Genomic DNA, 25,608 nt, shown 5'->3' with positions numbered 1-25,608 from the left:
CTTCCACATGCTATTGGAGAGTGAGAAGAGAAGGTGCCCTCGCGTACTCCTCCTCCGCCGCGAGCCTCACCATGCCTCGCCACGATGCGGGAATGAGCCGAGCCCATACCTACGTGCTTATTTTTCTCGGTCAGGAACGGAGAATACGTAATGGACACGACACGATTCGACGACTCGGACGTGGGTTCGGCCCACGTCTCTCCGCTCAGCCGCCTATATAAGCAGGCTAACGCCTACCCTAGCCGTCACGAGAATCAGATCACATCTGCCTCACGCGTTCGTTCCTTTTGCTGCTGCTGCCGCCGGCGACTCCGTCCCGTTTACCGCGTACACGGTCGACGGGAGAGCAGGCCTCCGAAACCCCGCCTCTCCGGTTCCTGTACGGGAGAGGGGCGATTAGGTTTTTGGGGAGCAATCACGCGACTGCTCGCCTCCGTCCGTCTGCTTCGTCTACATCCGCGTCGCCCTCGTCAATGCCATGTCTTCACCATCCGAGCCCGATCGTCTCGTCCTTGAAGCTTTGAAGAAGAGGGCAGAGGATGCTGCTGCTGCTACGGCCGCGTCCAACGCCAACGCTGCTGCTACGGCCAACTGGCCTATTGGAGGGTATGACTCGTTTATCCTCATGTTCGAATTTATCCTAGCAGTACTACTTGCATGCATAGATGGATCAACTATATGCGTAGTATGTGCTAGGTTAGTTCAAGATCAGTACATCATTAGTCTAGACAATGCCATGCTAGTTATTGTCTCGTGGATTAATACACTCGGAAAATTGCCTATTTACTCAACAATCCAAAAACCTAATGTGTGTAGGAATTTTTCGAGTAATGGTTTTGCTGCTGCTCTGAAACCAAACAAGTTTACCGGTACTTATTTCAAGCGTTGGCAAACGAGAACCACCTTATGGCTCACGGCTATGAACGTGTTCTGGGTAGCCGGTGTCACTCCAACGGGAACGATCTCTCCTGAACAAGAGAAGATGTTCGCGGAGGCCACCGTCCTATTCCTTGGAGCAGTCATAAGCGTGATCGGAGATAAGCTGGTTGATGCATACTTACATATGCATGTTGCCAAAGACCTGTGGGAGGTGCTCGAATCTAAATTCAGGGCCACCGATGCTGGGAGTGAGATGTATGTTATGGAGCAGTTCCACGATTACACGATGGTTGACAACCGTTCTGTATTGGAACAGGCTCATGAGATAATATGCATAGCTAAAGAACTTGAGGTTCTTAAGTGCAATTTGTCGGGCAAGTTTGTCGCGGGTTGTATAATTGCTAAGCTCCCTAATTCCTGGAGGAACTTTGCTACTACTCTGAAACATCAGAGGCGTGAGTTCTCAGTAGAGGACATCATCGTCCATCTGAGTGTTGAGCAGAACTCGAGAGCAAAGGACTCCAATGAAAAAGCGGTGGAAAGCTCTTCTGTTGCCAATATGGTACATCAGAGGAACTTCAATTCCCACAAGCCCAAGGGAAAGAATTCTGTCCAACAGAATACCGACTTCAAGAAGAAGGGAAAGAAGACCTTCAAGAAGAATAAGAAGGGAGATGGCTGGTATACTTGTGGTTCAGAGGAACATTGGGCGAACAAATGCCCAAACAAGTACAAGAAGCCGACGCAGGACTCCAAGTCTGCCAATATGATTGTGGGGAACAATGAAAGTGGTGCATCTGGGTACGGTAATTTACTTACTGTATTTTCAGTTTGTCAGTCCACCGATGGTGGGTGGACACGGGTGCAAATATTCATGTGTGTGCTGACTTATCATTGTTCTCTTCTTATCAGGCCACCGGTCGCGGGTCCGTATTGATGGGGAATGGCGTGAGTGCTTCTATTCTTGGTGTTGGCACGGTCGATCTGAAGTTTACTTCGGGAAGGATCGTATAGCTGAAGAACGTGCAGCATGTCCTCACCATCAAGAAGAACCTCGTTAGTGGTTCCCTTCTGTGTAGAGAAGGGTTTAAGTTGGTATTCGAGTCTAATAAAGTAGTAGTTACGAAATATGGACTTTTTGTTGGAAAAGGTTATGAGTGCGGAGGTCTGTTCCGCCTTTCCCTCACAGATTTTTGTAATAAAGTCGTGAACAATATTCATTCGAGTGTTAATGAATCTGAAGTTTGGCATTCACGTCTTTGTCACATAAGTTTCGGTGTTATGTCGCGGCTAGCAAAACTGAATTTAATCCCGACTTTCACTTTAGCCAAAGGTTCTAAGTGCCATTCGTGTGTGCAAGCAAAGCAACCTCGCAAGCCTCACAAGGCTGCAGAGGAGAGACACTTGGCACCATTATAACTCATACATTCTGATCTTTGTGATATGAATGGTGTGTTGACTAAAGGTGGAAAGAAATATTTCATGACATTGATAGATGGTTCCACTAGATATTGCTATGTGTATCTGTTAAATACTAAAGATGAGGCTCTACACTACTTTAAAATCTACAAGGCAGAAGTTGAGAATCAACTTGAAAAGAAAATTAAACGGTCTGACCGTGGTGGAGAGTACTTTTCAAATGAGTTTGATTCCTTTTGTGCGGAACACGGCATTATTCATGAGAGGACGCCTCCCTATTCACCCCAGTCAAACGGGGTTGCCGAGCGGAAAAACCGTACTCTAACTGATTTGGTTAATGCCATGTTAGATACATCGGGTTTATCCAAGGCATGGTGGGGGGAGGCTATATTGACTGCGTGTCATGTCCTGAATAAGGTTCCTACAAAAGATAATGAAGTCACTCCTCATGAGGAGTGGTCGAAGAGAAGGACGACGCTCTCGTACTTACGTACTTGGGGCTGTTTGGCGAAAGTCAATGTACCGATCCACAAGAAGTGTAAGCTTGGACCAAAGACTGTGGACTGCGTTAATTTGGGATACCCTAAGAATAGCGTAGGTTATAGATTTCTAGTAATGAAATTTGAGGTACCTGACGTGAAGGTCGGTACAATAATGGAGTCGAGGGATGCTACATTCTTTGAGGATATATTTCCCATGAGAGATATGCAAAGCACTTCTAGACAGGAATCTGAGATAACTCCCGAGCCTGCCATTCCTATGGAATATTATGAACAAACACATGATGATAATCCCAAGGAGGATGACGAGGAAACCCTTGGTAGGGGCAAGAGACAAAGGACTGCAAAGACCTTTGGTGATGATTTCTTCGTATACCTTGATGTTTGTTGTGTATCCCTCGCAAATGCGCCACAAATACTTCTGCTACTGCAACAAAAGACCTTCCAACGGTGCCAGAAGTTGGCACGTCGACGGGAGAATACTTGGCTTGATCTTTCTGCTACGGATACGCCTTAAGGGACTTCCTAGGCAAGTATCCAAAGGATTTCCCCCGTGGCCTTGGAGCCTTGCGTTGGTGTTCCCTTCAAGCGGAAATGGTGATGTAGCGTAGCGGTGGGAAGTATTTCGCTCAGTTTGAGAACCAAGGTATGAATCCAGTGGAGGAGTATCTCAAGATCCTGCACAAACACAAAACTTGCTCCCAACGCTATGAAGGGGTTGTCAATCCCTTATAGATTGTTTGCCAAGTGAGAACTGAAAGCAACAAAGTAACAAAGCAAAGTAAAAGCGGAGATGTAAATGATGGATGTGAATAGACCCGGGGGCCGTAGTGTTTACTAGTGGCTTCTCTCATGAAAGCAAGTAGACGGTGGGTGAACAAATTACTGTCGAGCAATTGATAGAACTGTGCAAAGTCGTGACGATATCTATGCAATGATTGTTTCTATAGGCATCACGTCCGAAACAAGTAGACCGATACTTTCTGCATCTACTACTATTACTCCACACGTCGACCGCTATCCAGCATGCATCTAGTGTATTAAGTCCATAAGAACAGAGTAATGCCTTAAGCAAGATGACATGATGTAGAGGGATAATCTCAAACCAATGATAAAACCCCCATCTTTTTACCCTTGATGGCAACTACTTGATGTGTGCCTTGCTGCCCCTACTGTCACTTGGAAAGGTCACCACATGGCAGAACCCAAAACCAAGCACTTCTCCCATTGCAAGAATCATAGATCTAGTTGGCCAAACAAAACACAAGACTCGGAGAGACTTACAAGGATATCAAATCATGCATATAAGAAATCAGCAAAGACTCGAATATATAGCATAGATAATCTGATCACAAATGCACAATTCATCGAATCTCGACAAACACACCGCCAAAGAAGATTACATCGGATAGATCTCCATGAAGATCATGGAGAACTTTGTATTGAAGATCCAAGAGAGAGAAGAAGCCATCTAGCTACTAACTATGGACCCGTAGGTCTGAAGTGAACTACTCACAAGTCATTGGAGGGGCTATGGTGATGATGAAGAAGCCCTCCAACTCCAAAGTCCCCTCCGGTAGGGCGCCGGGAAGGGTCTCCAGATGAGATCTCGCGGAAACGGAAGCTTGCGGCGGCGGAAAAGTATTTTCGAGGCTCCCCTGATTTTTTGCGGAATATTTGGGAATTTATAGGCCAAAGACCTAGGTCAGGGGGCGGCTAGGGAGGCCACAAGCCTGCCCACCGCCTCCCCCTGGTGGCGGAGTGGGGGCTTGTGGGTTCCCTGGAGCCCACCTGGCTTGGCCCAAAAGCCCCGTGATCTTCTTCCATTCGGGAAAAAATCATTTCGGGGTTTTTCTTCCGTTTGGACTCCGTTCCAAAATTAGATCTGAAAAGAGTCAAAAACACAGAAAAAACAGGAACTGGCACTTAGCATTGGATTAATAAGTTAGTCCCAAAAAAGATATTAAAGGTACATAAAACAACCAAAGAAGACAATATAACAACGTGAAACCATCAGAAATTATAGATACGTTTGAGACGTATCAAGCATCCCCAAGCTTAACTCCTGCTCGTCCTCGAGTAGGGAAGTGATAAGAATGAATTTTTGATGCTTTCATGCTACCTAGCATAGGTGTCCTTTGTAATTCCTCTTATGTGACGTGAATGTTCAGATCCATTAGATTCAAAACAATAGTTTGCTATTGACGTGGAAACAATAATAATTCAAGCAAACTAGCAAAGTAATCATGAACTTTCAAAATAACAAGGCCAAAAGAAAGTTATCCCTACAAAAGCATATAGTCTGGCTATGCTCTATCATCATTGCACAACGAATTTAAATCATGCACAACCCCGGTATTGGCCAAGTAATTGTTTCACACCTTTACTTTCTCAAACCTTTTCAACTCTCACGCAATACATGAGCGTGAGCCATGGTTATAGCACTATAGATGGTGTGGAATGTAGTGGAGGTTGCAAGACAAAAAGGAGAAGATAGTCACATTAACTAGGCATATCAATGAGCTGTGGAGATGCTCATCAATAGATATCAATGTGAATGAGTAGGGATTGCCATACAATTGATGCACTAGAGCTATGAGTATGTGAAAGCTCTTAAAGAAAACTAGTGGGTGTGCATCCAACTTGCTTGCTCACGAAGACCTAAGGCAATTTTGAGGAAGCCTATCATAGGAATATACAAGCCAAGTTATATAATGAAAATTTCCCACTAGCTATATGGTGGTGACAAAACGAGAGACTCTCAATCATGAAGATCATGGTGCTTAATATGCACAAGTGTGGAAAAAGTGGAAGCATTGTCCCTTCTCTCTTTTTCTCTCACTTTTTTTTATTTTGGTGGGCTCTTTGGACTCTTTTTATTTGGTGGGCTTCTTTGGCCTCTTTTATTTACTCACATGGGACAATGCTCCATTAATGATGATCATCACACTTTCAACTCAAAACTTAGAGCAACAATGACTCTATATGGAATGCCTTCGGTAGTGTACCGTGGCAATGATCTAGCATGGCATAGACATCAATGGAAACATCATGCTAGCTATCTTACGATCATGCAATGACAATGTAGACGTGGTGGCACATGTCATGGTGGTAGTTTCATGGCAATATATCTCGGAATGACTTTGAAAAAGCCATAGTAGGTAGGTATGGTGGCTGTTTTGAGGGAGGCTAATGGTGGATTTTGTGCACCGGCGAAAGTTGCACGGCACTAAGAAGATAGTGATGGTGGAAGGTGAAAGTGCATCTAAACCATGGAATCAACATTAGTCATGAAGAACTCATATACTTGTTGCAAAAGTTTTATTAGTATCGAAACAAATCATTCAAAGCATACTCCTAGGGGAAGGGTTGGTAGGTATAAACCATCGCGCGATCCCGACCGCCACGCAAAGGATGACAATCAATATACTAATCATGCTCAGATTTCATCACATAGCGGTTCACCATACGTGCATGCTACGGGAATCACTAACTTCAACACAAGTATTTCTAGATTCACAACACCTTACTAGCATGACTTCAATATTACCATAACCACAACTCAAAACTAATTGAGATGAATCAAACTTCTCTAACTATTCAATGCACATGAAGGTGGAAGTTTTTGTATCCCTTTGGATAACTACCCCTTTTGAGACTACTTTCAAAGCATAGATCAACTACCAAGCCACGCACCGCTGTGCTCTAAAAGATATAAGTGAAGCTCATAGAGCAAAAGTATATAGCTCAAAAGATATAAGTGAAGCACATGTGAGCTGAATTGTCTACCAAAAGATATAAGTGAAGCTCGACAAAATCATGATGTGTGCATGTCTCTCTCTCTAGGTGTGCAGCAAGGATGATTGTGACACAACAAAAATTAAAGACTCCTACGATACAAGACGCTCCAAGCAAAAACACATAACATGTGGTGAATAAAAATATAGCCCCAAATAACGTTGTCGATGGATTAAAGACGAGAGAGGGGATGCTGCCTTCCCGGGGCATCCCCAAGCTTAGGCTTTTACGGCATCCTTGAATCTCTTGGGGTGCCTTGGGAATCCCCAATCTTTAGCTCTTGCCACTCTTTATCTCTTTGTCCATAAGAACTTCACCCAAAACTTGAAAACTTCACAACACGAAACTTAAACAGAAACTCGTGATAACATTAGTACAAGAAAGCAAACCACCACTTCCTTAGGTACTGTAGCAAACTTAAATTCTACTTGTGCTGATGTTGGGTCACTGTACTTTCAATCTTCCATGGCTAATACCCCCCGATAATATCCATAGTTTCATCAAAATAAGCAACCAACAGAACAAAAACAGAATCTGTTTAACAGCAGACCAGTCTGTAGCAATCTGTATGTTTCCTATACCTCTGGTACTTAAAAAATTCTAAAAAATTATGACAGTCTGAATAATTTGCGTAGAAATCAGCAGCAATAATAATCAACTCAAAAGCTCTTACAGAAAAAATGAAAATTCTTTTCGTGAGCAGAAAGTTTCTATCTTTTCCAGCATGACCAAACGATCATCCCCAAGACTAATCATAACGGTTTTGCTTGGCACAAATGCAAAAAGAAACACAAAAAACACAATCATAACAGAATTATGAAAGTGTGGAAAACACAAAACAGAAAGAAAAAGGATAGATTCGTTGGGTTGCCTCCCAACAAGCGCTTTTGTTTAACGCCCTTAGCTAGGCGAAAGTGATAGAATCACGTATAGTCATCTTTGGTGCTCAAACCATAGGTAGCATGATCATTTATCATCTTAAGATTTTCATCTTTATTAGATGACTCACCACTAGCTCTAGGAACAAAAACAGGCTTGACGGTCTTTTTGAGAGTAAGGTTTGGAGTATTTTGCACAGCGGCAAAAGCGGAGCCCAAGTTGGTTATGACATCTTCTAATTTGCCAATTCTAGAAGAATCATTAACTATAAGTTCCTTCTCCTTTAAAATTTTCAAAAAGTTTCCCACTTTGGATCCGCACTGAGTAATTTGATTGTGGATCTTTCTATCCAAACCCTCAATAAGTTCAACTATGGCAATTTTGTTTTCAATAGCGTCAAGCCTTTGCATCACGTGTTCTAAGGTCAAGATAGTTCCATTAACCATGAGCGGGGGTGAGCCTACCAAATTAATGCTAGCTCTATAAGTGTCAACAATATGGCTCCCCAAAAAGTTCCCGCCTACAATGGTATCAAGGATATACCTATTCCAAGGAGAAATTCCCACATAGAAACTGCGAAGGAGGACGGTAGTGGATTGCTTACGAGTAGATCTACTTTGAGCATTGCAAATCCTGTACCAAGCGTCCTTCAAATTTTCTTCCTCATTCTGCCTGAAATTGAGAACTTCATTTTCAGGGGTGTCGTTTGGAGTGGTGGGTCTAGCCATTGATGGACTATCTCACACACAAACGAGAAGGAAGAGAGAGTGAAACGGGCAAAAGAAGACAACAAAAAGGCAAAAGAAAACGGCGAAGGCGAAAGGTGAACGAAAACGGCAAATGTGAAGTGGGGGAGAGGAAAACGAGAGGCAACTAGCAACAAAAGTAAATGCAAGAGAAGAGTTTGTGAAACCTACTTGGATAGATCTTGATTTCTCCTCCCCGGCAACGGCGCCAGAAATACTTCTCATGTTTGCTGTGTATCCGTGGCAAATGCACCAGAAATACTTCTGCTAATGCAACAAAAGACCTTCCAATGGCGCTAGAAATAGGCACGTCGACGGGAGAATACTTGGCTTGATCTTTCTGTTGCGGCTACGCCTTAAGGGACTTCCTAGGCAAGTATGCAAAGGATTTCCCCCGTGGCCTTGGAGCCTTGCGTTGGTGTTCCCTCGAAGCGGAAAGGGTGATGTAGCGTAGCGGTGGGAAGTATTTCCCTCAGTTTGAGAACCAAGGTATCAATCCAGTGGAGGAGTATCTCAAGATCCTGCACAAACATAGAACTTGCTCCCAACACTATGAAGGGGTTGTCAATCCCTTATAGATTGTTTGCCAAGTGAGAACTGAAAGCAACAAAGTAACAAAGCAAAGTAAAAGAGGAGATGTGAACGATGGATGTGAATAGACCCGGGGGCCGTAGTGTTTACTAATGGCTTCTCTCATGAAAGCAAGTAGATGCTGGGTGAACAAATTACTGTCGAGCAATTGATAGAACTATGCAAAGTCATGACGATATCTATGCAATGATTGTTTCTATAGGCATCACGTCCGAAACAAGTAGACCGAAACTTTCTGCATCTACTACTATTACTCCACACGTCGACCGCTATCCAACATGCATCTAGTGTATTAAGTCCATAAGAACACAGTAACGCCTTAAGCAAGATGACATGATGTAGAGGGATAATTTCAAACCAATGATAAAAACCTCATCCTTTTACCCTTGATGGAAACTACTTGATGTGTGCCTTGCTGCCCCTACTGTCACTAGGAAAGGTCGCCACATGGCAGAACCCAAAACCAAGCACTTCTCCCATTGCAAGAATCATAGATCTAGTTGGCCAAACAAAACCCAAGACTCGGAGAGACTTACAAGGATATCAAATCATGCATATAAGAAATCAGCAAAGACTCAAATATATATCATAGATAATCTGATCACAAATCCACAATTCATCGGATCTCGACAAACACACCGCCAAAGAAGATTACATCGGATAGATCTCCATGAAGATCATGGAGAACTTTGTATTGAAGATCCAAGAGAGAGAAGAAGACATCTAGCTACTAACTACGGACCCGTAGGTCTGAAGTGAACTACTCACGAGTCATTGGAGGGGCGATGATGATGATGAAGAAGCCCTCCAACTCCAAAGTCCCCTCCGGCAGGGTGCGAGAAGGGTCTCCAGATGAGATCTCGCGGAAACGGAAGCTTGCAGCGGCGGAAAAGTATTTTCGAGGCTCCCGTGATTTTTTGCGGAATATTTGGGAATTTATAGGCCAAAGACCTAGGTCACGGGGCGGCCAGGGAGGCCACAAGCCTGCCCACCGCCGCATCCCCCCTAGTGGCGGAGTGGGGGATTGTGGGCTCCCTGGAGCCCACCTGGCTTGGCCCAAAAGACCCTGGTCTTCTTCCGTTCGGGAAAAATCATTTCTGGTTTTTTCTTCCGTTTCGACTCCGTTCCAAAATCAGATCTGAAAAGAGTCAAAAACACAGAAAAAACAGGAACTGGCACTTGGCACTGAATTAATAAGTTAGTCCCAAAAAAGATATAAAAGGTACATAAAACAACCAAAGAAGACAAGATAACAGCGTGAAACCATCAAAAATTATAGATACGGTTGAGACGTATCAAGCATCCCCAAGCTTAACTCCTGCTCGTCCTCGAGTAGGGAAGTGATAAGAATGAATATTTGATGCTTTCATGCTACCTAGCATAGGTTGTTGGAATTATGCCCTAGAGGCAATAATAAATATAGTTATTATTATAATTCCTGTATCAAGATAATCGTTTATTATCCATGCTATAATTGTATTGAATGAAGACTCATTTACATGTGTGGATACATAGACAAAACACCGTCCCTAGCAAGCCTTTAGTTGGCTAGCCAGTTGATCAAAGATAGTCAGTGTCTTCTGATTATGAACAAGGTGTTGTTGCTTGATAACTGGATCACGTCATTAGGAGAATCACGTGATGGACTAGACCCAAACTAATAGACGTAGCATGTTGATCGTGTCATTTTGTTGCTACTGTTTTCTGCGTGTCAAGTATTTATTCCTATGACCATGAGATCATATAACTCACTTACACCGGAGGAATGCTTTGTGTGTATCAAACGTCGCAACGTAACTGGGTGACTATAAAGATGCTCTACAGGTATCTCCGAAGGTGTTAGTTGAGTTAGTATGGATCAAGATTGGGATTTGTCACTCCGTGTGAACGGAGAGGTATCTCGGGGCCCACTCGGTAATACAACATCACACACAAGCCTTGCAAGCAATGTAACTTAGTGTAAGTTGCGGGATCTTGTATTACGGAACGAGTAAAGAGACTTGCCGGTAAACGAGATTGAAATAGGTATACGGATACCGACGATCGAATCTCGGGCAAGTAACATACCGAAGGACAAAGGGAATGACATACGGGATTATATGAATCCTTGGCACTGAGGTTCAAACGATAAGATCTTCGTAGAATATGTAGGATCCAATATGGCCATCCAGGTCCCGCTATTGTATATTGACCGAGGAGTCTCTCGGGTCATGTCTACATAGTTCTCGAACCCGCAGGGTCTGCACACTTAAGGTTCGACGTTGTTTTATGCGTATTTGAGTTATATGGTTGGTTACCGAATGTTGTTCGGAGTCCCGGATGAGATCACAGACGTCACGAGGGTTTCCGGAATAGTCCGGAAATGAAGATTGATATATAGGATGACCTCATTTGATTACCAGAAGGTTTTCGGAGTTATCGGGAATGTACCGGGAATGACGAATGGGTTCCGGGAGTTCACCGGGGGGGGGGGGGGGGCAACCCACCCCGGGGAAGCCCATAGGCCTTGAGGGTGGCACACCAGCCCTTAGTGGGCTGGTGGGACAGCCCAAAAGGGCTCTATGCGCCAAGAAGAGAAAATCAAGAGAAAAGAAAAAAAAAGAGGAGGAGGTGGGAAGGAAGGGGGACTCCCTCCCACCAAACCAAGTCCAACTCGGTTTGGGGGGGGGGAGTCCTCCCCCCTTGGACTCGGCCGACCCCCTTGGGGCTCCTTGAGCCCCAAGGCAAGGCCCCCCCTCTCCCACCTATATATACGGAGGTTTTAGGGCTGATTTGAGACGACTTTTCCACGGCAGCCCGACCACATACCTCCACAGTTTTTCCTCTAGATCGCGTTTCTGCGGAGCTCGGGCGGAGCCCTGCTGAGACAAGGTCATCACCAACCTCCGGAGCGTCGTCACGCTGCCGGAGAACTCTTCTACCTCTCCGTCTCTCTTGCTGGATCAAGAAGGCCGAGATCATCGTCGAGCTGTACGTGTGCTGAACGCGGAGGTGCCGTCCGTTCGGTACTAGATCGTGGGACTGATCGCGGGATTGTTCGCGGGGCGGATCGAGGGACGTGAGGACGTTCCACTACATCAACCGCGTTCACTAACGCTTCTACTGTACGATCTACAAGGGTACGTAGATCACTCATCCCCTCTCGTAGATGGACATCACCATGATAGGTCTTCGTGCGCGTAGGAAATTTTTTGTTTCCCATGCGACGTTCCCCAACATAGGTGTCCTTTGTAATTCCTCTTATGTGACGTGAATATTCAGATACATTAGATTCAAAACAATAGTTTGCTATTGACGTGGAAACAATAATAATTCAAGCAAACTAGCAAAGTAATCATGAACTTTCAAAATAACAAGGCCAAAAGAAAGCTATCCCTACAAAAGCATATAGTCTGGCTATGCTCTATCATCATTACACAACGAATTTAAATCATGCACAACCCCGGTATTGGCCAAGTAATTGTTTCACACCTTTACTTTCTCAAACCTTTTCAACTCTCACGCAATACATGAGCGTGAGCCATGGTTATAGCACTATAGATGGTGTGTAATGTAGTGGAGGTTGCAAGACAAAAAGGAGAAGATAGTCACATTAACTAGGCATATCAATGAGCTGTGGAGATGCTCATCAATAGATATCAATGTGAATGAGTAGGGATTGCCATACAATTTATGCACTAGAGCTATGAGTATGTGAAAGCTCTTAAAGAAAACTAGTGGGTGTGCATCCAACTTGCTTGCTCACGAAGACCTAAGTAAATTTTGAGGAAGCCTATCATAGGAATATACAAGCCAAGTTATATAATGAAAATTTCCCACTAGCTATATGGTGGTGACAAAACGAGAGACTCTCAATCATGAAGATCATGGTGCTTAATATGCACAAGTGTGGAAAAAGTGGTAGCATTGTCCCTTCTCTCTTTTTCTCTCATTTTTTTATTTTGGTGGGCTCTTTGGCCTCTTTTTTTTGGTGGGCTTCTTTGGCCTCTTTTATTTCCTCACATGGGACAAAGCTCCCTTAATGATGATCATCACACTTTCAACTCAAAACTTAGAGCAACAATGACTCTATATGGAATGCCTTCGGTAGTGTACCGTGGCAATGATCTAGCATGGCATAAACATCAATGGAAACATCATGCTAGCTATTCATGGTGTTCTCATTGGCGGCCTCTCATGGTCTTCTCGTTCATCAAATGGACGTTAAGACGACTTTCCTGAATGAAGAGCTAAATGAGGAAATCTATATGCAACAGCCAGATGGCTTTGTGATAGAAGGTCAGGAAGGAAAGGTGTGTAAGTTATTGAAATCTTTATATGGTCTAAGACAAGTACCTAAGCAATGGCATGAGAAGTTTAATACAACTATGACATCTGTTGGCTTCGTTGTTAATGAAGCTGACAAATGTGTATACTATCGCCATGGTGGGGGCGAAGGAGTTATATTGTGCTTGTACGTTGATGACATACTGATATTTAGAACCAACCTCAAAGTAATTGAGGAGGTTAAGTCTTTTCTGTCTCAAAACTTTGAGATGAAGGACCTTGGGGTGGCTGATGTTATCTTGAACATCAAGCTTTTGAGAGATGATGAGGGTGGGATTACACTTCTGCAATCCCACTATGTTGAGAAGATTTTGAGTCGCTTTGGATATTCAGACTGCAACGTTTCTCAAACACCATATGATCGTAGTGTGCTTATTCGAAAGTTTAAAGGCACAACTATAGATCAATTGAGATTCTCTCAAATTATCGGTTCGCTTATGTACCTAGCTAGCGCAACGAAGCCTGGCATCGCGTTTGCTGTGAGCAAACTTAGACGGTTTGTTGCAAACCCGAGCGATGTTGATTGGTGTGCTGTTGAAAGAATTATGCGCTACTTGAAAGGTACTGTCAACCACGGACTTCACTATACGGGATACCCATCGGTACTTGAAGGGTATAGTGATGCGAATTGGATCTCTGATGCTGATGAGATGAAGGCCACTACTGGGTATATGTTTACTCTTGGGGGTGGTGCTGTTTCCTGGAAGTCTTGCAAGCAAACGATCTTAACGAGATCGACAATGGAAGCATAATTAACAGCATTAGACACATCTGGTGTCGAAGCAGAATTTCTTCGAGATCTCTTGATGGACTTACCTGTGGTTGAGAAGCCGGTTCCGGCTATCCTTATGAACTGCGATAATCAAACGGTTATTGTCAAAGTGAAGAGTTCAAAGGATAATATGAAGTCCAACAAACATATAAGAATGAGATTGAAGTCTGTCAGACGTTTGAGAAACTCCGGAGTGATAGCGTTGGATTATATCCAAACGGCTAAGAATCTGGCAGATCCCTTTACTAAAGGGCTATCACGTGTTGTGATAGATAGTGCATCGAGGGAGATGGGTATGAGACCCACATGAGTTGCCGTGGCAGTAACCCAACCTATATGATCGGAGATCCCGTGAAGTAGGACCTGGGAAAACAAGCCAGTGGTGAACTGAGGAGAGTAACTTTACTAACCCACTCCATTGGAGATGCAATACTCTCGGATACTGTATGGTAGGATGACTACTGTCTTAATGTGTTCTAAAGCTTATGTGTAAGCAAGATGCTGTCGTACAGAGCGATCTTTGGAGGAACACACCTATATGAGCTTGACTGCTGGTCACAGTCTATGAGATTTGGGTGATCTCTAGTAAACTCATGAATAGGCCAGGAGTGTGACTAATATTCTCCACCCGAGGGGTCACCTTCGGCAGTCTAGTACTAGTAAGACTTGTGGTGAAGCTCCTTTATGCCAAACTGACAATTCAAGGCATAGTCCATTGTTCAGTTGTAAAGGGGTGTAGCTACTTGCTCTAGGTGAAGCTCAACCTTAACAGGTCTTCACTGAAATGCTGGTATATTAAAACAGTGATTTGAACGAGGAAACACGATGTGCCCTTGAGATCTGGTGGGGGATTGTTGAAATTAGTAGTGGGCCTTAGGCCCATAAGAGAATTTCAGAAAATCTCCAAGGACCCATATAGGTGGTGGCATGACAAGGTGGTGGTGGGAAGTTTAGTCCCACCCCGCTAGTGGAGAAGAAATTGGACCCCTTTATAAGGGTCTCTCTTCCACATGCTATTGGAGAGTGAGAAGAGAAGGTGCCCTCGCGCACTCCTCCTCCATCGCCCGCCACGCCTCGCCACGACGCGGGTTGCGGGAATGAGCCGAGCCGAGCTCATACCTACGCGCTTATTTTTGTCGGTCAGGAACGGAGAATACGTAACGGACATGGCATGATCCGAGACGTCGGATCGTGGGCTGTTACCGACTCGGACGTGGGTTCGGCCCACGTCTCTCCGCTCAGCCGCCTATATAAGCAGGCTAACGCCTACCCTAGCCGTCACGAGAATCAGATCACATCTGCCTCACGCGTTTGTTCCTTTTGCTGCTGCTGCCGCCGGCGACTCCGTCCCGTTTACCGCGTACACGGTTGACGGGAGAGCAGGCCTCCGAAACCCCGCCTCTCCGGTTCCTGTACGGGAGAGGGGCGATTAGGTTTTTGGGGAGCGATCACGCGACTGCTCGCTTCCGTTCGTCTGCTTCGTCTACGTCCGCGTCGCCCTCGTCATCGCCATGTCTTCACCATCCGAGCCCGATCGTCTCGCCCTTGAAGCTGAGAAGAAGAGGGCAGAGGATGCTGCTGCTGCTACGGCCGCGTCCAACGCCAACGCTGCTGCTACGACCAACTGGCCTATTAGAGGGCATGACTCGTTTATCCTCATGTTCGTATTTATCCTAGCAGTACTACTTGCATGCATAGATGGATCAACTATATGCGTAGTATGTGCTAGGTTAGTTCAAGATCAGTACATCATTAGGCTAGTCAATGCCATGCTAGTTATTGTCTCGTGGATTAATACACTCGGAAAATTGCCTATTGACTCAACAAATCCTGTCCTCCAACAATCCTGTTACAAGTAACCGAATGGAATAACAGATGACGTTAGCGAAGGAGAAGAAACACTCCAATGTAATAAAGTATCACGAGCAAAAGGCAATAGCTGATCTTCTGCTTGAAGAATAATAGAAGTACATTTCCATTTTGTTGCTGACATACATTTTTTTAGAAAAGGAGGCCTCGCCCCGGCCTCTGCATCGAGGGATGCATACAACCATATATTAAGCAAACATAGTGTTCAAGCAGTACAAAGTATATGAAAAACGGAAAAAAAGATACATGGTGAACATCACGCCGCGGCGTGAAGTGGCTAAAAGATAAAGATGACTAAACACCTATCCTATTAATATGCCGCCATCCAAACCGGTCGAAGATACCCTGTGCTACCATCTCCCAGCGGACACACCCAGTAACCATAGGCTCCCTGGCTGCCACAGGAGTTAGTAACGACCATGTACGGATCAGTGCAGTAATTCTGTAGATAACCTGCAGAAAGTTAATATCATGAAGTCTGTTAAAAACCAAATCATTTATGCTATTCCATAAAGCCCAAAGAAGAGCACATGCTCCGACACGAATAGATTTGGCCAATTGAACATCAATTCCCCGTAACCACGTTCCAAATAACGAGTTGAAGTTTACAGGAGGAGAGATGTTAAAAGCAATATGAATTGAGCGCCAAACAAGTTTAGCCATAAGACAGTCGAGAAAGAGGTGCTGAATACTCTCTACTCTTGGACAGAAACAACATCTGGGGTTACCTTTCCAATTCCGTTTGGCCAAATTATCCTTAGTTAAAATAACTCTGTGAACAAACCACAAGAAAACTTTAATTCTAAGAGGAACTCTAATCTTCCAAATATGTTTGGATTTTGGAATAGGTACGGAATCAATAAGATCAGAATACATGGATTTAACCGTAAACAACCCATTCGTTGTTAATCTCCAGGAGATTCGATCAGTCCTATCAGAAAGATTAACCTCCATTAACTTTCTAACTAGATGCAACCAGGAAATCCATCTATCCCCAACTAGAGATCTGCGGAATTGAATATTAAGGGGAGTCTCACGCAATACCGCCGCAACTGACACTTGTCGACGCTGGGCAATATGGTACAACCGCGGATATTGAAGAGCCAAAGGCGCTTCTCCTAGCCAGGTGTCTTCCCAGAATCTAGTCAATTCCCCATTCCCAATGATAAACCTCGATCTGTGGTAGAATGAACTTTTTACCCGCATCAGACCCTTCCAGAATGGCGAGTCAAAAGGTCTCGCTTCAACCTGAGATAAAGATTTGGAATGAAGGTACATTTGAGAGACATCTTCCTACCTCTTTGTCGTTGTGACCCTGACCTGTTGTTCCAAGTGACAGGAACTGAAATCCGCTCCTTTCCTGAAAACCAACATCGTCGAGAGTGGTCAGTTATCTTTCCTACTTATAAAGGTTAGAGTTGATGGCGAATTCACATGTGGGACCAACAACCTTCACAATAAACAAATGCACCCCTACCCACATTAAGAATAGCAACCTTCCATAAACATAAATAAACAAATGTATTTGTGCTCACATGTGGGATCAAACACAAATAAACAATACACTACTATTCATGTGAGACTAACACTTGGGCACAAATAACAAATGCAGAAATGCGACTCCAACTCAATATAATGCTCTTATTTTTCTTTTTCTTTTTTTCCAGCCAAGTTATTTCAGTTTTATATCACAGAACAAGAGAGTGAACAGATTGTAATTCGAAAACGATGATAGACCTTATCCTCCTACCTGACCCACGACCTTGTCCAGTACCATTGTCTATTTTCATATGTTTCAACATACGAAATGTTGTGTTTGTAAAGGACCATGGTCACTTAAGATTCAGTGTCTGATGCGTGATCTTTTGTGGTATTGTTTATCTTTTTAATAGTGAACTACAAGCAAATTCCACATGGCACCATCGTATTTTGACGATTTCCTAAGCCAGTGACCTAACTCTTCGTATTTTTTAGTTTCATAGCAACGCACGGTCATTGTTCTAGTTTTGTAAAAAGTCAGGCAGCCGTAGGAGTTCAGAACAACCATTATCTACTTTTTTCCCATTCAATCTAGTGGTACGGCAGTTTCCGTAAGAAAATAAAGAAACCCCAAGTAGAAGATCTAAGAGAGGAACATAACATGGTGGAACAACATACAAAGTCTACATGTCATCTTAGCAAGCAAATAATAGAAATTAAATCATGTTAAACACTATCTCTTTGCGAAATACTCTACTTGTTAGTCATATTTTTGGCTAGGTATGTAGTATTATGTAAACCTTGACATAAAAAAATAAAAGAAAATCATAGCTAGCAAAGCAATAATGATACCATGTTGACTGGTGAGGTAGAGGTACATACCATGGGTAATTTCTATGAAACAAACAAAAATGAGTGAGAGATATTGAGACGGGGAGAATGAAGATGCGGATTTGTACATACAATATGTTGTTGCTGCCGAGCAAAAGGAGAAATTACTCTGGAAAAAAATTCAGATTGCGACGGAAGAATCTGATTGTAACACGAGGATGGCTTGGATGCATGTTGATAGCACTCGTCAAGGCAGACTCCGTGCTTCTCTTCATGGGTTCTGTAGCACCTTCACAGCCGATTGCTGCAGATAATTCTTCAAGCGCTAACAAGTGCTCGATGCCGGCTGGTGCAGCGCCATTCTGATCCGATCCACTCATATTATACATTGCCTCGAGCCTCTGGAGCTTGGGCATTACACCAGCCCGGAAGTCCAGGTATGTCACGCTGCTTAATTGGAGACAAAAACGCTTCAGAGCAGGGAATGATCCTCGCTGTGCACATATGACAATCATTTCATTTACGGCTCTTCATATATCTATATCGAGGTGAGTGAGGACGGGCAGCTCCGAAAGGATACCAACACCATCATTTAGCAGCTCACAAACTAGCAAGTTTAGTTCACCGAGGTTACGGAGTTCCCCTATCCAGCTAGGGATCCGGGAAAACCAGCAATTCCGGAACATGACGAATCTGTCAAGTCGGTAAGGAGTTGGGGCAGGAGACAATGGCATCAGGCCATCTATGGAGCCCCTCATACTGACAATCAGGTCCTCAAGGTTGCGAAGTTTCCCCAGAGAAGAGCGTAATACATCCATGCGTCTCTCCGTATCGTCCGCATGAGGGCCACATGAGATAAATAGATATCTCAGGTTGGTAAGCTCACCAATGTTCTTGATATTATCTACGGTGTTCACCGCCAAATCAAATGCACATAGATGTCGTAGGGACTTCATGTTGCCAATCCCATCAAATAGCTCCGATCCAACATTTAGATGCGTCAAGTGTGGTAGATGAACAATATCTGAGGGAAAATCCTGTCTCATATTGGAATACCTTCCCAGATCAAGTGTTTGCAAGTTTTGCAGCACTCTAATGTGTGTTGGTAGTTGGTAGAAGCAAAAGCGACTAATCCGTAAATACCTCAGCTGATACAATTTAGACAGTCCACTGAGATCAACTTTAGCACGGTGGAGGTTAATAACCAGAACTCGGAGGAACTTGAACTGTAATAGATCAGGTGTACTCTCAGAGCTCCCAAAGAACATAACTGATCGGATATGTGACATAGCAGTGTTCTTCGGTAATATTGCTTGACCGTTACTTACGCTATCTAAGCGAACAGACAGTCGACGCATCTTGTAATCCAGTCCTGTAATGGCTCGTGAGTCATCCACAATAGTGAAAAAATTCTCTTCTGCGGACTTGAGCAAGATAAGATCAAGCATCATATCATGTATTCTGCATTTTGTCACTGACCCTCTGCTGTCAAATTTTACAGGTTGAATAAGACTCCTATTGACAAGCTCATTGAAATAATTACTTGCAACCTTCACACAATCTTGTCCATTTTCTTTGCCGACAAATCCTTCTGCCATCCATTGGCGTTCTAGATCATACCTTGATATTATGTAGTCCTCTGGATACATACCAAGGTACAACAAACACGTCTTAAGATGAAGGGGAAGTTCTCTGTAGCTAAGGTTTAAGATTCGCCTAACTCCTTCCAATGTGAGATTTGTTAATGAGCCTAAACAACTCCTTACATGTTCCCACCTTTCTTTTTGGATGGAATCTTCGCTGGCTAGCATGCTGGATATAGTAACAATTGCAAGAGGCAAACTACCACATTTTTTAAGAATTTCAACCGAAACATCTCTAAGATGGAGAGGGCAAGCTTCCTCGGAGCCAAATATCCTGCCAAAAAATAGTCTTCTCGAGTATTTGTCATTGAGGGGCTTCATTTCTAAAATGTGACCATGTCCATGGAAACAACATGCCTTGGCCACAACCTGAATTCTAGTAGTAGTTATTACTCTGCTGCCAAGATGATTTTCTGGAAAAGCACATTTGATAATATCCCATGCTGATACATCCCATATATCATCAATTATAATCAAGTACCTGCCAAACATTCATCATTATGTGAACCAACTGAAATTTATCAAGTAATTAAGACATCAAACCAAAAAACATAAATTTATTTAATCAAACATTAGTTGTGATTTAATAAAAAAAGACTCATTAATTAGCTTCTGATTGTTAATAAAACCAATATTTTTTTGGAAAAACAAAATATATGGTCTGAAATAAATTAGACTAATACGGTTTACTTGTATAAGTTTACTAAATGAAATCAGTATATATGTATATATGTGTGTATGTATGTATGTATGTATGTATGTATGTATGAGAGATCTTGAAAAGCAAAGACAAGGGCAAAAAATAATACATGAAGTACGAATATGCACCTCTCATTTTTTAGATGTTCCCTGAGCATGTCGATAAGATGTGACTCGCATGCGTGAATAGATGGCTCTCTCCCAAGTTGTGATAGTAAACCACAGAGAAGTTTTGAGATGTGGCTTTTGAGACACTAGCACAAAAGCGGTACAACTGCTAAATTCACCCTTGAGCTTACCATATACCACATTGACAAGCGTTGTTCTGCCTAGACCTCCAAATCCCACAATTGATACCACTTTCAACTTCTTCTCCTCGTCTCTTAGCAAGTTAATAAGCTCATTCGTTGGCTCCTCAACCCCAACAAGGTTAGCTGCATTTTCATAGAGTCTGGCAACACGTGGGTCAATGGCCACATTGCCTAATGAGGAGGTATCAATCTTATACCTTCGACGCCGTGCACTTGTCTCGAGAACAAGTTTCTTTACGTCCTCGCTTTGTTGAGCAATCTGATGGCGAGCCCTCAAAGTTTTGAGGCGTCGAATCGTGCTGCCGACGAACCCATTGCTTTTATCGGTGCCCCCAGTGTTTTGCATAAAGTCATCAATGATTTCCTCGATGTCATACGACAACTCCCTGACGATGTCCCTCCATCTCTTGGTTTGTGGATCTAGCTCATCCAAATAAGAAAGCCCCTCGAGAGCATCCTTCATGCTGGCAAGTTCATCGCTGACGAACTTGACCTCTTTTCGGAGGTTTTTTAGTTTGGTGAACTCCACCCCCATGAGGTTGGCCATCTTACCCAAGACAGAGTTCATCGCGCCTGTGGAAGCACTCACCAATATCCTGTCCATCGCAACCGTTTATCTTGGCTCCTAGTAATGCTCCTGCGGTGTAGGTCAGAATTTTCGAGGGGGTTTTATTTTTCCTTGATAATAGAAAGGGAAAGAACTTTCAATATGTACATAGCATGTTCATTGTAAAGAAAACCAAGGATGTCAAAACAAAAAAAACTAATCATGCCTATAGATACTACTACCTCCATTCCAAAATACAAGACGTTCTGGTAGTAGATTGTACCTGTCGTGTTTATCCAATTGAAGGCGTTGTGGTCCTACTACTTCGGGGGAGACTAATGTAGAATCTGACCTTAGGTGAGACCAATGAGATTTCTTTTAAGATGCAAAACATGTTAAAAATCTCTACAAATATTTGCAGACACATATCCATGTTCGATGTGCAATCTTGAAAAGATTGAGCTCCTAATTTGAAGTACGCTTAGAGAAGCAAGAAACAGATAATCGGATGTGAATACTATCAGATACTACTCATCCAAAGCTAACACTATTCATAGTCGAATTTGTCTCTTTTGGATTTCTAATTCAGTTTTGAGCTGATTTTTTTCTTAAGCTGTAGACATACCCCGCATTTATGTTTTAAAAAAATGATTGTCTAAATATGAAATTTTGAGGTTGATCCTATAATTCTCACCTAAAGGGCAGATCCTATACTAGTCTCCCCCTACTAATTCACAGCAAATTGAAGCGCAGGCTGGCAACGAAAAGCAAAGCAGAGTTTGGAGAGATTTAATAACCTCTGAAACTTGCAAGTTGCACCGTGTGCTTGGAGAAGATGCCCGCTGGCCGCTGGTGGTGGCCGCACGGCCGGCGGCGGCGAGCGGACCTTGCAGTACGATATATCGGAGTCTTAGGAGATGAAATGCTAATGCGCGTGCGGAATAAGGAGAGGAACGAGCAGAGAAGTAAAAGTATCCGATGATATCGATCTGGTGGGAGTGGTTGGGGGAAGGAACAAGTCAAGTCCACGTACGTATAGGATTGATGTTGTGTTTCCGTACCTCGCACGCATTCGCTACATATTATCTGGTGGCATGCTAAAACTGCTCCCGTACCCCCTCGCGTCGCCTCCCCTCGGGCGACACTAGGGGCCCCCGAAGCCCTAGCCGTCAGAGCGGTTCCCTCCTTCCTCGGCTGCCGCTGCCGCCGGCAAGGGCCGCGGTGGCGGCGGGCCCTGCGCCTTAGAGCCAGGGCGGGTGGTGCCGCGGAGCCCCAGCGAGGCGGAGGGGCCGTCGCGTGCGGGGAAGACGGGGGCGGTGGTCAGGGCGGCGGACCTGATGTGCGGCGGCGTTCATGGCCCCATGGCCGACCGTGGTCAGGTTGGATGACGGCGGAGGCGCTTCATCTGACGAGGGCAGCGGCTGCGCGCAAAGGCGGTCATCGAGGGTTGTGGATCTGGCGTTTCCTGCCCAGATCCGTCACGGCTTGGACTTCTTCGGCCGGTGGCGCGAGGAGGATCGGTGTGGGGCGGCGAGGCCTCTGCCGGCATGCCGACGGCGGTCTTCGTCTACATGACGTGCCTCCCTCGGTTCCATGCAGCCACGAGATCGGGGGGTCGCGACTTTCGGTGAAAACCGTGCCGACCTCGGTCATGGCGAACGATGGCGGCGTCTAGGACGTCGTTACCAGCCCATGGCATCGTTGTTGCAGGTCGTGGCACCACACTCGTGATGCTCCAAGGGAAACCTTAGATCTGGATCTACCGGTCGGACGATTATGGCATCTTCGATGTCATTTCCCTTCTGAGGGCATCGTTTTGAAGTACGTGATAGGTGGACGGAACAAGAGGAGGAGCGGTGTTTGGTCTACCGTGAGCCATACGGTGTAGCCCGGCGGCATGGCGCTGCGGTGTTTCGTCGACAGGCACGTGTAGGCGGACACGTGCAGGATGGTGGCGCTGTCTGGCACCGTGGTGGCGTCGATGGCAGACCTCGCAAGGATGATGCGTTTGTTCTAGCTCTGGAGAGGGTACGGTGGTAGATGGTGGAGGCGGCCTCTGCGCCGGACCAGTTTGGGATCCAGTCTCAGTGGTGGCTGGGCTGGAGCATCAGACTATAGATGTTAGGATTTGATGCGATATCTGTTTCGTATTTGGCCCGGATATTCAGCACACCTTCATCAAGGAATAGGAGTAGCAACATGTGTTGTCTAGATGATGGCTTCAGACTGACTGATGTATTACGTTGTATGGTCTCTGTGAATAATTAATAAAATGGCTGTATGCATCGTCTGGATGCAGAGGCCGGGGGTATATCCTCCTTTTCTAAAAAAAAAGAAAAAAAAAGCTAAGACTGCTCCTGTCTGGTCAATAAGACCAAGGGGCGGTCGTGAAGGATGACATGGGAGGTGATCCAACAAGGGGTATAATTTCTAAACATTACAGGAGATTTGGAACATGTGCTGGTAAACCATGATGATTTAAAACATGTGACAATGTGCTGGTAAACCATGATGATTAGTCGCCTTCTGGATGTAACTGTCAGTCTGTATGTTATTACCAATTTTTGTCTGTTGTGTTTACAATTGAATTCAGTATTGGTATTATTGGTACGGTCTGCTATTGCCAATTTTGAGTTGTATCTGGGCTGACATCGATCTTCATGTCAGACTCACAGCGAACATGCATTGGAATTGAGAATATTACAACACTTTTAACAAAATTGTCATGAATCTGCAGACAGGAACCATTCAGTCCGGTGCAAAGTATTAAACTATAATTCAGAGTCACTCTTGGGGAATGACGATCTATGGAAACAACGAGGTCTCCCTTCTAATTTTGAGGAGAGGGCCCGGCACATGTTTAAAAAAATCAAAAGCATCCGACGAATAAGCCCCCTTCCTAATTTTGAGGAGAGGGGGGGTTTACAGCACATGTTTAAAAAAATCAAAAGCATCCCACGAATAAACTGACTATAGTGTTACTATAGATTTAATGATTCGGGTATCAAACGACCTTCGAATGCGATGAAATCTGGCAAGCGGTCCACGTACGGTAAATTAAGACCGCACGTCAACTTTCAACCCATTTCGAAAAAGTTTTATGCACACATTTTAAAATAATATTTTAATAATGACGCGGGCGCGTGCATGTGTGGTTGGTCTCGAAACGATCGATGAAGACAACAAGGAGAACCAGTAACTACAAACGGATGCAAGTTTTGAAAAAATAACGATAACGGAGTGCCGATGCAATGCTAATGATGTGAATGATGCGATTGTGAATATGACAAACAAATAAATTACACGACGAACCTCGGAATAACTGGTAGACACATGGAGCGTCGGTCTGGGCTATTGCATGATGAGATCTTTAAAATAAGATTAATATTGAATATGTTTCCAGAAATATATTTTTATTACTTTTTTTTAAACTTGATTCAAAACTTAATGTATTGGAAGCACGTTACACGCAAGACCCACGTGTGAGTGAGGGAGATGTTTCTCACAAACAAATTATGAAACTTGTAAATGTTGCAGCCAAGTTTCAAGTTAAAATTTAAAAGACTAAAAATATGAATTTTCAAAAATATACCTAATATTGTTCTTGGTTCAAAGATCTCATCAAAACTAGGAAGGCAGTCAAACAGTGCTGAAATCAAACAATTCGTTTAATATATATGACACCTTTTTGTTTGAAGAATTTTTTTAAACCACAGAGACGGAGATGTGAGGTGTGGGTTGATTTTGATAAAATGAAAGGGTTGTTGTGCAATGTTTCAACAATCCACCTACTAATCTGATCATATCCGTTTGTTTTTTATCCAATGGCTCATATAGCAACGGAGCACTCGATGCATGAATTGAGTTGGTGCACGTGATACGTTCTTCGAAGATTGAAGCTACGCGTGCAAATGAACAACGTGTTGATCTTTCTAAATGTAACCATGGACCTCTTTTATAATGCAAGGGGTTACCATAGTGGCTAAAATAGTCTTTTTGGAAAGGTGAATAGTGGCTTCTATAGCTGCTTACGGGAGCTACAGTTGCAAATACCTAACCCTCACAATTAGGACAGGAGCATTAAATGCACCGTGAGGTGTCACGCTAGCGGCGTGATACGTCTCCAACGTATCTATAATTTTTGATTGTTTCATATTGTTATATTATCATTTTTTTATGTTATACAATTATTTTATAGCAACTTTATATCATTTTTTGTGACTAACCTATTGACATAGTGTCCGCTGCGAGCTGTTGTTTTTGCTTATTTTTTACTTCACAGAAAATCAATATCAAACGGAGTTCAAAATATCACGAAA

The 25,608-nt window shown here is 43.8% G+C and overlaps 1 protein-coding gene and 1 pseudogene across 1 annotated transcript; both read right to left on the bottom strand.

Moving 5' to 3' along the window:
• Positions 1-15,949: 15,949 nt before the first annotated feature.
• On the bottom strand, positions 15,950-18,612 carry LOC123412655. Its single transcript, XM_045105598.1, has 2 exons — positions 17,077-18,612; positions 15,950-16,956 (listed from the first exon to the last, which is right to left on the bottom strand). Exons 1-2 carry the CDS (start codon positions 17,151-17,153, stop codon positions 16,074-16,076), a joined length of 960 nt encoding a protein of 319 aa, XP_044961533.1. The 5' UTR covers positions 17,154-18,612; the 3' UTR covers positions 15,950-16,073.
• Positions 18,613-19,792: 1,180 nt separating this feature from the next.
• LOC123412653 lies at positions 19,793-22,323 on the bottom strand (annotated as a pseudogene).
• Between the last annotated feature and the right edge of the window lie 3,285 nt (positions 22,324-25,608).

The sequence above is a fragment of the Hordeum vulgare genome, chromosome 7H, assembly GCF_904849725.1.
Source record: "Hordeum vulgare subsp. vulgare chromosome 7H, MorexV3_pseudomolecules_assembly, whole genome shotgun sequence".
In the NCBI taxonomy this organism is placed as follows: Eukaryota; Viridiplantae; Streptophyta; class Magnoliopsida; order Poales; family Poaceae; genus Hordeum; species Hordeum vulgare.
Note: the sequence above shows the minus strand (reverse complement) of the source record. Positions and strands in the feature narration are given on the sequence as shown.